The following is a 14960-nucleotide window of genomic DNA, read 5'->3' as shown; positions in this document are numbered from 1 at the left end:
TAGACTAATAAAATTCTTCGCCCGCAGGGAAAGGGGTAAGCGTGGAGTCAGCAGGTTAAATGAATAAGCTAAATAATGGTACTACGCTAGTAAAAATAGCGTCGCTGGAAAAGGTCCTATGAAGGGAAACAACTGAACACGATCTCATTATGATATTGAAATTTTGAAGTTGTTCAAGCTAATTCACAATGAACTCCGGTATATGAATCGCCATTGAACAATACAGCTGTTTGAATTACGTGTTACCACCAGTAGCTATTGAAAGCAGATGTTTATGTATATTTGATTAGGTGAATTACATTAAAACTATATTTAAGTTAGTGATGAATTTTGTATTGAAAACAATTATGCGAATCAGTAGTGTAAAATCGAAAGTGAACGTAGATATTGATGACTCTTATTTACAGAAACTCAAATTCTAATATCAACAGATATCAGACTGTTATTACTAACACCAACGAAAAAACCATTTCAATGGGAGGAGAGCATGTGTTTGGTTTGACTGTTCTGCGGTACCGAACGTGATGTGATTTTTAGAAACTGTTTGCGTGGGAGTTTTCGGGGTGTAGACAAAAACGCACCTTTGGGTCGACTCGAGATATTCAGGACTGTCGCCGGGTGGAGAAACTCCTGACGAAGAGGACGAGGACGAAGGTACGAACGATGCGGCCCCAGCTGTCGCAACTGCAGTCGACGACGACCGGCAAAACGGGAACTGCTGCGAAAGAGGTGGTCGCTTGTGGAACGGTATCCGGTGCGATCGGGGCTGCTTGCCGGAACTAGTCTTGCCGGATGACGGTAAGGGCGAAGACTGCGAGCAGCCCGCAATAGTCGGATCTCGCCCGGGAGTGGATCCGGACAGGGTGGGCTGCTGCACTTGGCTGCTCCGGGCACCGGAAGAACCGCTCGTTGCCGTTCCAGTGCTGATCGGCTTCTTACACCTGAAAGAGCCACATAACAGCTCAGCTCAGTTGGACTCGCAAATGGTGGGTTTTTTAAAGAGGGTGAAGAGATTTACCAATCAGCGGGACTCATTTTATATAGCACTAATTATTAACTTACATCTGACACGTGATTTTGAACAGACACGTGTTAGCTCAAATACGATCAGTAGTTAAAAACGACAATCGGATGACTTTTTGGCAGGCAGTAATATACAAAATTGCATTAGTAAACATGACAAGACAAAGATTACTGCCACGCTCTATTGTTTGCTCTCAAAGCTGCGTACTAAATGTTTGTTATCCGCTAAACACATAATTTAATTGTTTTCTGATTGGAAAAAGGCTGTTATTATGTTATTCGTTGTGAGGCATACTAACGTATATCAACGATCAGTTTGTAGGTCACAGATGTTTATCATTTATATTACATACTGTACCTAATTTAAAAATGTATCTGTTAAAAAACATGAACTAAACAACACTAAACTGACATGTTTTTGGATGGGTTTTAAATGGAGTGTTTGAATCGTTGTTCAATGTTCAAAAACTTTGTACAACAAACTTGATTGTATTGATAATTCTACACAAAAACCGAGGGAAATTCTTGATCTGAATATGATGTGCGAAGCTTTCCTGAATGCTACTTCTAATCTGTGATAAGTTTAAGGATCCTATCCTATTTTGGTACAGTCGTCAAAGTTTAAAGTATGACAAGTGTTCCGTCAATTCTCTATAACTCGATATTTAAGGGATCGTATCAAGTCATGGAACACTAACTCATTACAACTGCGGGTAAAGGAACCATCAAGGTAGCCATGACTATGATTCTATACCTCGATAACGAGTTATGGAGAGGTGACTGTATTACATTTTAGTTGGTGGACATTCGAAACGGAACAGTAAAGTTCCGAAAAATAAGAAACAAATCTCGCGTTTAGTATCATAAGGGCGTAACTGCAGTGATCGATTTCTCTTAATCGATTTTCTCTTTAGTTGAATATTTAGCCGAGCGACTGTTTTCGACTGCTATTTTTGACTTAGTAGATAGTACTCATCATCCTTTGTCTTACTGCATCGTAAAATGTTTCGAAAACCTATTGAATTTCGCGTTATAATGCAAAGAGAAAATCGACGAAGAGAAATCGATCACTGCAGATACGCCTGTATGATACTCAACGCGAGAAATGAAGAAGTTACTAGAATTATTTGAAATAATGTAAACTAACAAGCAATGTAGTTGCAGAAAACAAAAAAAAAACATAATACTTAAGGCTTAACAGAACTCAGCATGCTCAAAGTTAGATCATTCATAATCATTCAATAAAATGATCTACGTTTTAGTCAAAACGGCATACACTAAAAGACGATAGATAGGTTGAGTTATTAGCACAGCGGTTGGTTTACGAACACAAACGAAGGTGTAGAGGTAATGCGAAGTAAGTAAACTGCAAACACTAAAACAGCTCGGAAGATCATCCGCATACAAAACTGAAAATAGGGCAATAGGGCAAAGATGATGCCGCACAGGCGACGCAGATGGCCTAAAATCTAATCAGCGCCCGCCCTGAAATCATACTCACTTGATGCACGAACAGGGCACCTTGACGGTGGGATCGGTAATTTCCCACACGGAGTTGGCGTTGGCATCGACCAAGGCTGCGGCTGCCGCCACTGCCATCGACGAGTTGTTCTCATTGTTGCTGCTGCTGCTACCGGACGACGAACCCGACGAGGATGAAGATGTTGGAGTTGAGGATGCATTCGAGGAGGGTTCGGTTTTAACGGTCGTACCGCCCCCACCGGAGCTCTCGCCCAACGGAGATTGCTGTGGCGGTGGAATAGTGGGAGCAGCGTGCATTATGCAATCCTGCCAAACACGTTCCGGCAGCAGAACGGCCGGTGAGTTGTTGATGAGTGTCGACGACATGCTGTATTGGTTGCCGAGATCGTTCGAGGGAGATTCCGGTACCGTGAGCGGTGGGTTCATGAGCGGTTTGCTACTCATGTCCGGATGGGACGACTGTTGTTTGCTGTTGTTCGTGGTAAGATCATTGTTGGGAGCACCCAGGGCACTGGATACAGCTGCCGTGAGAGAAGCTGTCGGTTGAGCGGTGGCCGACTTGGCCACCGATGTTTGGCTTAAGCTATTGGAACCATTGCTGGACGGTGGCGACCAATCGTCGATATCAGTTACCAGCACATACTTGGACGGATAGCGCATTTTGACACCGCCTGGAAATAAGAGAACGATGATTATTACGATCCAACATCAATGATGAACATGGTACATACCGGTCATAATTTCCACTATGGGCGGCACTGTATCGGCACTCTCCGAAAGGTGGATATTTTTGTTCGAGATCGGGTAGAAAGCGCTCCAGTCATCGAGCACCTTCTGGGTCTGAGGATCGCTGGCCTTGTAGCTCTGGCCAGTGAGCGTTGCGGCGAGTCCAAATGGAGCCAGTATGACTGATCGAGGTTTGGCGTCACCGGAGCTGCCCGTTTGGTTACTGCAGTTGTTGTTGCTGTTACTAGTGGCGTTGGTGGATCCATTGCTACCCTGCTGGGCTAGAGCTTCCTCAAGGTGTTTGATCATCAATGGTCGCACCGGAGGATGTTCCCGGATATCCATCGAGGCACACACCGTACTATCGCCATGTACGAAGAACGCGAAGGAAAACGACAGATGGAGAGAGCTGCTCGGAAGATACGAATGGATTAGATTGATGATCATATGTTTTGAAACAAACAAATAGCTACGACTAATGACCACCCCGTTGTCTATCTTAATTACTCTGTTGGTGGGGGAACGAAGACTTTTCTACCTGCTTAACGAAAATGTCCCAGAATTCCACCTTAGTTTGCTGTTGGAAGTGGCCCTGGTTTTCCCACGAGTGTCGCCTGCACTAGGAGTCTCAGCACCAGGCGACACCCATTTTGCTAACAGTGGGAATGGCGCTTCCGCATGCCTCGAAAAGCGGACACGCAAATTTGAACATGATCTCTCACATCCACGCTGTGGTCATTAGCGGTAGCAACATTGGCTAAATTTGGGACAGCCGGCAACCACTTACTTACCTTTTGCCAAATACTCGCTCGCTGTTGGAGCTCGGTTGGACGAACCACCTGCCCAAGCGAACGACATCCCGCGAGAGTAGACATCTGTTGAGATGTTGTTGTTTTACCGGTCGCGGATGTGATGAATGAACGTAGAAAGAGCCACAGCAGCCGGCATTCGATCGCCATCGTCATCATCGTCGTCAGGGCCACCATTGCGGGACGGGATGCGTGTGTGTATTTGTCGGTCGGACGGAGGATGAAACAGAAGAAAAAGGGAAGAAAATGGAATAAGTTGCTGGGTTATGGACAAGGTGAGCTAGATTTAAGTTTTGTAGGCATAAGCAATATGTGTACGTATTCTTTTGTTCGACATGTTTTTTAAGTATTCTACGATAATCTATGTGGATGGAAACTCGCTGAACGTTCAATTCTTATAAAGAAGGTAAATTCAACAAAAAGAACCTCCTTTGCTGCAACATTTACAAATGTTATAGAATCGACTTCTCCTGAACTTAACGATCGATCATAAATCCCTTGTGATTTTTGATCGACTTGATGTCTACTAACGTTCCGAAGGAAGTCGACACTATAACTTACAATCTTCATTAGTGACTTTCTTGGGGATGCAATTCGACCTCGATGGGAGTAGCGTGTAGCCATAGGGGCAAGTGTGCCACCCCTGCTTTTAATAAAAACTACAGTATATATTTTCTCTTTGAGCTTAACAATACGTTCCCTTATAGTTCACAATACAATGGTCAAAATATGATGAAAATTGCTCTATTTTTCACGTATTTACATCGACTTGTGCAATCAAATTTGAGAGGATTTTTATAAGATTTTGTTGTTTATAAATAGCATGGTGAAAGGTGAATTATTAACAGAATTTTCTAACGTACTGTACATCGTTAAACTATTCCAATCTGTCAGTTATTGTGGCATTTGAAAAAAAATGTATTTAGTTTTACATACGAAATCCAGTTTGGTTGAAATGTATACTTATTGGGGCAAGTGTGCCACCTATTTGGTAAATAAAAATTGTTCGAGTGAAATTTATAAAAATGTAAACATCATCAACAAAATCATCATAATAAACCAAAATGAGGCACTAGTAGTAGTTTCTGAAGTATAGTAAGGGAATAACTGACATTTAGGGGAATAACAGAGTGATTTTTTCTCAAAATATTGAATAATGACATGTTTTTCGGCTTATTAGGTATCGTTTTACATATCTACATCAATATTTTACCGTTATTTAGTGCTGATCTAGTTTAATATTTTACATTTTCGCCGTAATATAAGGGTAAGACCATTGGCGTAAATACGGGGGGTCTAGGGAGGTCTTAGCCCCCCCCCCCAGAAAAGCTCAAGCCCCCCCTAGAAAATTTAAGCTCTTATACTAAGTATGCACCTTGCTAAAGAGATTTTGTTTATCGTGTGAGTCAAGCCCCCTCTAGATTTAAGTTGAAGTTACGCTAATGGGTAATACATATATTGTATTGAATGGAGACAAAAATAACCATTTTAGTTATTCGAATTGAGTAATAGGGAGTTACGCATGGTTTGAGCCTCTTGTACTTGAAGCACCCGATTTTCTTTATTAATAGGAAATAGAGAAAATTTCATTAAAAGTAAAACTACATGCGATGTTCATTCGGTGGTCGTCTTGCCCCATATGGGTGGCACACTTGCCCCACAGTGTCGAAAAATAGGTTATTTTGGATGAAATTTGAGAAGCTCCAAAACATATACTTTTTGAAATTATTTTCTTTTTAAATGGCACAGTGGTTATGAAAAGATGTGAAACTAACATCATGAGGCTAAATTAGTGGATTTTATAAGCTTTAGGCAAAGTTAGAGAACAATTTGCTTAAGGTGGCACACTTGCCCCAAATTCCGCTATTTTAACTACTACACCAGGTTCATCCCCTTTGTCTTACTCATTTTCTGCGAGTTGATTTGTCTTCCAAATCGTATTGATACAGCAGTTGCAATATCCGACATCATAGAGTAACAGTTTTCCGACCAACATTTTGATATTTGCTGATTCCATTCTTCTGATGTATCCTGAATTCGATGTAGTTTTCCTAACTTTAGCTTCCAATGAAATACTTTAATCAACCTCTTTACGTAAGTACTTTTGTTAGCCTTAAAAAACTAGGATTCTGCATGATCCTTTTCAGCTTCCATTATGTTGATCAACTCAAACACTGCGAAAAAATTCTACAGTCTTCTTTCAAGTGCTCAATTTCCAAAACTGAAATTTTGTCGATAATAAAAAAAAACATCTTCGAAACTGCTGCTACTTTAATTCATATTGTTCAACTACCTAAACCCTGAACATCATTTATCCAGATTTCATTTATATAGATCGTCTGGTTTAAGCTTTATGACATTCGATAACGTTGGAGATTCAATCCTTTTTTGAACAGACAAACTTTGTGAATTTTGATTTGAGGTTACACTAATTTGCTTCTTACAACGCAGAATTTCTTGCTTAAAAAGCTCTAGTAACCATGAATCGATTGCAATTTCTCAATCATTGTCATTTTTTTTTGTCGACGAGACAAGCAACTCTAATATTTAGATCGTTTTGTTTTAAAATAGTACATGCTGTATCCTTTCTTTTTCCGATACCAATCGTGCTCTTCGGTATGGTTGTAATCTTAGATGAGATGTTATCCACGCAAGACACTTTACAGCGAATCCGTCTGCACCTTTTCCTGATGGTTACATTGCAGCTTCACTGTTCTTGTACTTGACGCACCCGATTTTCTGCCTTGTCTGCTCGGATATAATGCTGATATCCGACGCAATATCAAGCTGCAGCTGCCCTCCGCTTTGGTAAATCTTCATCGTTCCTGGATGTTCTTCACTTATATTCATTGTTTAGTTCATCAGTTCACTGCCCATACTCGCATAACAGTCCCATTTGAATTTCCATCACTTTTGAGATTTCTTCGTGAATCATGTTTATTATTAGTGTACTTCTAGGTATCATACCTAAAATTGTATTTTTGTATGGACGAAATGTGAAAAAAATATCAAATCAGGTGCGTCCCATATTGAAAGTACCCGCATAACAGTCCCACTAGTAGTTTACGATGAAATTCAAGCAAACCTCTTCCTGTTATGATTTCTATAATTTTGGCTCGTACTTTTCATTCCATAAGAGAAATAAATACTACAAATTACAGTATTTTTAACCATCTTTATTCCATAACAAATATTGTTATTGCTTGAAATGACTTAAATGACTTATGGTGCGCTAAGTGATAGGAAAAATATCTAAATGTTAAACCTTATGAGAGTCTAAACTAAAAATAAGATAAGTAGCAACCCTCCAAGTCAAACTTACTGCTGTGATTGCCCTCGTCTCCTGACCAATTATCACAAAATCTTTGGTACATTCATATTCCAACGACGAGGGAAAGGCTTTTTGGGCCAACATGGGAATACGCAAATTACCATTGCAGCGCACTGGTATCGTCAAGTGGTCAAACTATGCATGAGCCATATCCAATGCTGATAAATGAGTAGATCCAATAAGAAGCCTGCATTATGGGTTTCTAAGAACTGTCGAATAGCTCTGCCGAAATCAAGCTAAATAATACTTGCCCGCCTGAGTACTGAGTTTCAAATCCAATATAAACGTGCTGCAGGTGAATCCAGATTACCTTTCCTATCGGCCAGTCGCAACGCTTTCATCAAATCCAGGAATGTCTTCAGGACTGTCACTATTCACCGTTAAGTCTAATATTTTACAAGAAGTATTGTAACTAGGAGATGAGAACCCTAATAGTAGCAAAAGTAAAAGTGCCATGGAATCTACAGTAAACTTGGCTTTAAATGTGTCAAGGTGCGCTATAACAAAGTAAGCGAGTCCCAAGCAATGGGACTGGTATGCGGGTATATTTGAATATGATGAGAAAAGTACTCGGATAATGAGTCCCACTTGCAAGTATCTTGGATTTGTACATACAAAACAAATGTATTAACAATATTTTGGTTACTGATCATTTTCTTATACTCTAATGATAATGTGTTGATGGATGACACTAAAATTTTCTGCTGCGGGCAGCGGCTTTATGATTTTTTTTGCCATAATGTTCAGTTGCGTTTTTCTCGACATGATGATTTTCCTAATGGGACTGTATTGCGAGTATGGGCAGTTCATAGCTCTGCATATTTCATTCATTTCAGGCATTCTGACTAATTAAAGAATTCCTCGATCGATTAATTTTGTCCGATACCAAATGGCCCGAATCAGTACGGGAACACTGCTAGTTCACGTTCTTCGATTCTACTGTCTACTCAATTTAGAAAATAAAATTCCCTGGCTTTCCCTAATCTTCCAGTCATTTTCCAGAAAATAAATCAGACCACTGAATTTCTTCATTTGAACCGACATAAGTACGATTTGTACAAGAACATACATATCCGACTATGTATTTGAATAAAGTATAGTTTATGTTTTAGGTTATTTGAATAAACCGAACAAAAGGTTTTGCTTCACTAAAATACACCTATCATACAGTGAAACCTCCATGAGTCGATATTGAAAGGAACATCGACTCATGAAAATATCGACTCATAGAACAAATGTTTCCGCCATGGCAAGATTTCGACTTGAATGCGTATGTTCTATCCGGCAGGCACATTCAGAATAAGCCGGTCTCATTCGCATTGTAAATGTCCTTCGGTTCATACTCTTGGATGAAACCTGGCAAAACGTTGGTCATCCAGTTTCCAGCCATTGAAAGTTAACCGCAGTGCTTTCTCCACAAACTTTTTTAATCGATATGTTATGTCGTTTTAAAAATTTGAAGAGCCAGCCACTGCTACCTTGGAATTCATGGACTCCAAGCTTTTTTGCTAGCTAGCATGCCTTCTCGCAAATAATCAATCCCGACAACGCAACACTTTTCTCCCTGGCTTGACTTATAAAGACTTGAAGTGCCCGTTCCAGTCGCTCGTCAATCGGTGCCTTCACTTTTTTGACTTTGAGATTTTTATTTTGAAGCTTCTTTGATCGCCATTTCTCCCGGTTCTTCAGAATTGTTGAAACTTTGAGGTACCTGGAATCTCTTCGCAATTTCTGTTACCTTTGCACCTTTTGCCTCGTACTCGTCAATTATGGTGTTCCGTTGTGCAACGGTCAGCACCTTGATTTTCCATTTCTCAACTTTTTCCATTTTCGGAGCGAATGTGCCACGACCTTCACGATGCAGGAATCGAATATTGAATGACATCGAGTCATAGAAACCAAACACAGCCATGTTAATCTGGTGGGACCATCGAGCAAAGGAGGCATTGAGTAAAGGAAATATCGACTACTGGGGGCAAAAGTGTATGGAAAATCAAAGGGACCGCAGAGATCATCGAGTAATGGAAACTATCGACTCATGGAACATCGACTCATGGAGGTTTGACTGTATAACTTTTTTAAGCGTTTATTTATGTTGACATGGTAAAACTGAGCTCTTGAGTATTTACTTATCAAACTTGTAAATTCATATAAATAAAATAGCTGCGTCACCTATTGACTATACTCAATTGAAATCTTCAAGCGCAAAATTATATTTAAAATTGAAAAAAGAAGGAAGTACTCGGATAGTGAATTACCTAAAACATAATTTCATAAATTCAGGCATAAACGACAATGACTTTACACTTTACACTATCTGATTTAACAATTTTTATACAATATGCAACACTTGTGCTTATTCTGCGCTTCTTGTGAGATGAGACGAGTCTTATGAGGTGGTAATTGTCGAATCGCTCCCATTTGATCAGGTCACACGAGATGAGAGCAAGTAAATTTCCCATGTAAAATTCTAGCTATTGCCAAAGAATTTTTTTGGAGATTTGATTTGAGGAATTCAATAGATTTCTCAGAAATTCACCTTGAAATTTTTAGACGTATTTTTCCAGATATTCTTTCAATACTTCTCCAATAATTCTTCTAAGATTTACTCCAGAAGCTCCTCATTTTTTCCAATTATATATCTTAAATACCACAATGAACATTGGCGTCAATAAGGGGTGGGATTTAAGGGGATTCAAAGCCCCTATTAGAAAACTTTTAGCCCCCTCTACAAAATTAGGAACCCTATGCTAAGCATGTATTGGTTTATAAGATTTTTTTCGATTAAATTGATCATGATCCCTCTAACTTGGAGTTCAAGTTACGCTAATGCTCTTACATTATTCCTCCATAAAAAATCTAAAGATTTCTCTGTTTTTTTTATAACATCTTCGTGTTTCTGATTAGCCTTTGGATTTCCTAGGAATAATTCAGGGATATTTCGAAAGATTTTTTTTCAGGAATTACATATAAATATTCCAAACTATAAATCTATTTTTTTAATACGTCGTGCCTTCAGTAATGCTCAGAGGAAATCCTCAAATAATTCTTCTATGAGTATCTCCAAATGATCCCACAATATTTCGATGGATTATCGAACAATATCCTTTAAATTTTTCGAAAAATTGTATGTAGCGTTTTAATAATTTGTGGAGAATTTACTCAAACTAAAAAAAATACTAAAACTGGCTCCTGATAAAAATCCTGAAGTAAGGCTTTAACCCCAATCCAGCGCATTTTCAGAAATGTCTACAAATTTTAAAATTAAAATATGTTTTATAACATTAATGTGCAGTACAATTTCCACTGGTAGCGAAATGGACAAACATCAGTTTTAACCAGAAATAAAATAAGGAAATATTCTGCCCATGCCCTCATATTTAATTTTCCCCAAAATTTTCAGGAGCACAAGTCTAGAAATCCAAACTGTTGGCCTTATTCTGCGAATGGCGTATGGTGGCGTAAGGTAGAGGTCGTATAGCGAGGTGATAATACTCGACTCAAGTGAAGTGATTCGCCGTGCAAACCACCTCGAGTATTGTCACCTAGCTATACGAGACCGATGCATACAATCAACGCGTTTCTCCCGCACCTCTAGTGAAATTCCCTGATTCCCAGGTCCAAAACTTGAATTCCCTGACTTATCAGGTTTTTTCCTGGTAATCGACACCCTGTTACCATTATCATATCATTAATTTAGTTGAAATCTAAACAAATGCCACAGTACCACGATTTCATTCCATCTTCGACGGGTTGCTGTCAGGGATTTCGACAATATGATCTGTCTACTGTATCCATCAATCTTTCTCCAATCTTGTGAATACTGGGTTTGTCGTATTGTTGGGCGAGCTTGACGAATCCATCCACCACCTCAAAAGCGTTTCCGTCTATCGTAACACTGCTTCCTACAATAGGCAAGCCCTGTCACGTTACCAACACATACTTTACCTCTAACGCATTCGTTCACTTTCAATACCTTTCGTCTCAGGCGAGTGTTCAAGTATGCTTGTGCGATATTCGACTGGAAATATCCATATCATCCGCGAAGCAATCAAACAGACTGAATCTGTTGAAAATTGTTCTTCGGTTATCAGAAGATGATGCTTTAGGACTTAGTGTTTACGGTATTTTTGTTGGATTTGCCGTACAGTAAAGTTCTGGTCAACGAAACAGGCTTGATAACTTCCTACAAACGTACTCGTTTACTACAAGTGGAAGATATCAAATATCATTTCAATCCCTAATTCCATGTTCACCATTGATTGACGATATCCTATGGACATTTTACGAATGAACAGACAACCTGCCTGAAGTATGGAACCCGTATGGCAACACGTCATACTTCATACTGAATATTGCAACACCTCAGAGTTCAAAATCCCTCAACTACATATCCACTACTAAATAAACTCCTTTGGAAAAAAGACCGAAACCTTTGCGTATCAATTAACTTACCGTTCGATAACATTATGCAGCGCCTTGAACAGCAGTGACCGGCACTCGTACGATAGGCCACCCTCCCAGGATCCTTTGTCGCCTTCTGTAAAGAAATTCAGAGAAAAAAAAGGAAAGGAATATTAGATTTGTTGACTGTTGAAATGTGGAATTCAAAGAAATCTGTAAGAATGTTAATGTGTTCTAAAATCTGTATCATGAGGATTCCTAATATCTGATTAGCATCGTAATTTCTTCACATTAATCGACGAATGTCTTTGGCACGTATCGATTTATCTTCAATGTCGATCAAGAAACACTCCAGCTAAGCAGTTTTTATTCTATCGCTAATTACAGCTCACAATCAGCTGAAACAACGAGTGCGTTAATTACCCGGTTGACATTCAGCGATACCTATAAGGAATGCGTTATGTATGTAATTATAGTGAAGTCAATAGCTTCGATATAAAATATTAGATACAGGTTTGTTTGGTATTTATGGATTCCTAAAGTTGAACAACTAATGTTTCGATATGTAAGTACAATAATCAGTATCAAGTAACCAAGCCAATCTATAAGCATTTTTAGAGATTTCCAAGATGGTCGTCGCGATAAATAATCGCGCAATGCACAAAATGTATAATAGTTTTAATTCTTTTATTCCTCAACCCGATAATCAGAATAATAATAATAGCAATCATGTTCATATAAAAAAATGTGTTTTCCACAATAAAATTATAAATTGAATTTGTATGATTTAATGAAAATATAAATTTATATGAATTAATTTGCTGTAAGATTTATTCGCTGAATTGCACCGCCTACTTGGAGATTAATTAACAGTAGATGAAGCTATTGGTAGATATAAAATTAAAACCAATTATCGTCTCGTGTCATAAGTATAAATAGTGGCGCTTTCTTTGTTCAAACACCTGTCCCAAGCTCGCACAAAAGCAACAAGTTCTTAAGTGTGCATCATCATCATCATCGCGAGCCTTCGTAGGTGACATCGATAATAATATGACAAGGCAAATTCCCTTCGGAAGGTGGCACGTGCCACGATATAAAGTGCGAAACGCTCGATCGAAAGTGCAAGTGGGTAGTCGTTGTGTGATGAGATCAGTAGTTGAGGGATCATTATGCAAACTTTTCTCCTTCTATGAAAATGCTTAGTCATTTATGGACAGTCCCTCAATACAAACCAATTGATTGAGTAGATATAATTTAAAAACGCAAGGTTTATCTTTATACACAATAAAACCTTCATACCCTCGACATAGTTTCGCATTTCGTAGTTTTCTGTATTGAAGCACCCCCGATAATTCGAACAGTACCTCATGCAAACCATCTAGGTTCATTTTCAATTAGAACTACTAGCCACCCTACGAACAACAGAAATAGTACCGGGTACCCCCGTTAGTTTGACCACATTTAATCTGAACACTTTTTAATTTGTACCCCGCTAATTTGCACATCGTTCAGATTAAAAATGGTTCAAACGTCATTTAGCTTCTGGAACGGAGTAAAGTGAAATGGAACGCTGTGGAATGGAACGCAAAACCAAAACAAAACAGTGAAAAGGTTACCAGAAACACGATTCTAGGGTGACTAGATGTTCAAATTAAAAATGAACCCCGATGGTTTGCATGAGGTACCGTTCAAATTAGCGGGGGTACACGGTACTTCTGATTACCTTTTTGGCTGTTTAGTTTTGATTATGCGTTTCGTTCCACAAAGCTTCTTTTAACTCCATTCCATGAGCTAATTGACGATTGAACCATTTTTGACCTGAATGATGTGCGGATTAGCGTGGTGCAAATTAAAGTGTCCAGATTAAATGTAGTCAAATTAACGGGGGTGCCTGGTAAGTATTTTGATTTCCAATATTGACTCATTAATATTTCAACTTTCTACTTTTTGCATTGCATTTTTTCGAGTACAAATCAGATAATCTATTGAACGTCTTAGATGATGAGATTTGTGCTTTTTAACAAAGAAGGCGGTTATTATGATAGACATCTTTGGATTCTAACAATCGTGTCTTCGATTGTATCTCAAATAAAACATAATCAGTTCATTGGCTTATTCAAGTATTTTATTTATTTTTTAGTATGAAGCATTAAGTTCATAATAATAAATAAATGAAATGTTTGAATAAGGTGTTAATTTACTACGAATGCTATAGAAGAAAAATATTCTTCCCGACATCATCAATGCATAAACAATATTCAACTAACGCAAACAATCAACCAAGCAGGTAATAATCGTTAATCGCTTTATAAGTATATTCCTTCAAATCTTTCCCATCGCTGCTCTTCTGAGTCTGATGTGCAAGAGTGATCACTCAATTGAACGGTACTCACTTGCACCATAGACCGTTCCGTTCCGTACACAGCCTGCTATACTGATTCATGTCACATACATGTGTGAGAGCCATTGCGCGTTTACATTCGCAGGAATCGTTCAAGCAGCATGCGCGCCGAACATGCAGACCCGTTCGAAAGTATTCATTTTAATTTGCTGTAAATCTCCTGTGTGTATAGGATGCCCACCGCACACACGGTATGTTTTTAGTTATTCCACATTTTATTGTGTCCCATTTTCGTACAGAGTATTCTCTTTGCGGTGGTTTTCTGGTCTGACGACGGTGTTCGAGTAGTAATCAATCCTCGAGTCAGTATTCGTGAATTTGGTATATCTCTCTTCTACCAGTATCACCCCCTGCGCAATCCACACATCATTAAAATTATTGTTGACAAAATTCCAAAAGATTTTTGACATTTATCTGCGTTTGTGGTTGTGAGTACGGCTGTACTTCACAAGAAAATTTCATTGTGTGCGTCCGCGCAAATTATTCTCTCTTTCCGCTCATTCTCATTTCTTTTGCCTCTCTTCGCTTCGCACTTTAAAATGTTTGTTTGTATGTGTATGCTCATTGTCGCCGCCGAATAGCGAACAGACTCGATTAGTTGTATGTAAATTTTTTATTAACATTTAATTGGACGTAATGAAATTGTATTATTACTTTGGCACACATGGCCTATCTGACCAACGAAGAATCTTTATCTCAAATTTGCACACCATCGCCACCGTATGGGGTTGAGGGGGATCGCGCCGGTGGCATTGAAGCCCCGCTCTCCTTTGTATTTGTGTCC

The 14960-nt window shown here is 39.0% G+C and overlaps 1 protein-coding gene across 3 annotated transcripts in view; it reads right to left on the bottom strand.

Moving 5' to 3' along the window:
* LOC110675422 (mediator of RNA polymerase II transcription subunit 13) overlaps positions 1-14960 on the bottom strand; it is a 102072-nt gene that overhangs the window by 19900 nt on the left and 67212 nt on the right. For 2 of the 3 annotated variants that reach the window (XM_021840391.1, XM_021840392.1), the window contains exons 3-7: positions 11827-11911; positions 4023-4106; positions 3237-3640; positions 2525-3176; positions 582-941 (exon numbers count right to left, since the gene is read on the bottom strand). In XM_021840391.1, coding sequence (XP_021696083.1) covers positions 582-941; positions 2525-3176; positions 3237-3640; positions 4023-4106; positions 11827-11911 — 1585 coding nt within the window. The remainder of the gene's footprint in view (positions 1-581; positions 942-2524; positions 3177-3236; positions 3641-4022; positions 4107-11826; positions 11912-14960) is intronic. The other variant, XM_021840393.1, reaches the window with a different exon arrangement.

The sequence above is a fragment of the Aedes aegypti genome, chromosome 2 (assembly GCF_002204515.2).
Source record: "Aedes aegypti strain LVP_AGWG chromosome 2, AaegL5.0 Primary Assembly, whole genome shotgun sequence".
NCBI lineage: Eukaryota > Metazoa > Arthropoda > Insecta > Diptera > Culicidae > Aedes > Aedes aegypti.
Note: the sequence above shows the minus strand (reverse complement) of the source record. Positions and strands in the feature narration are given on the sequence as shown.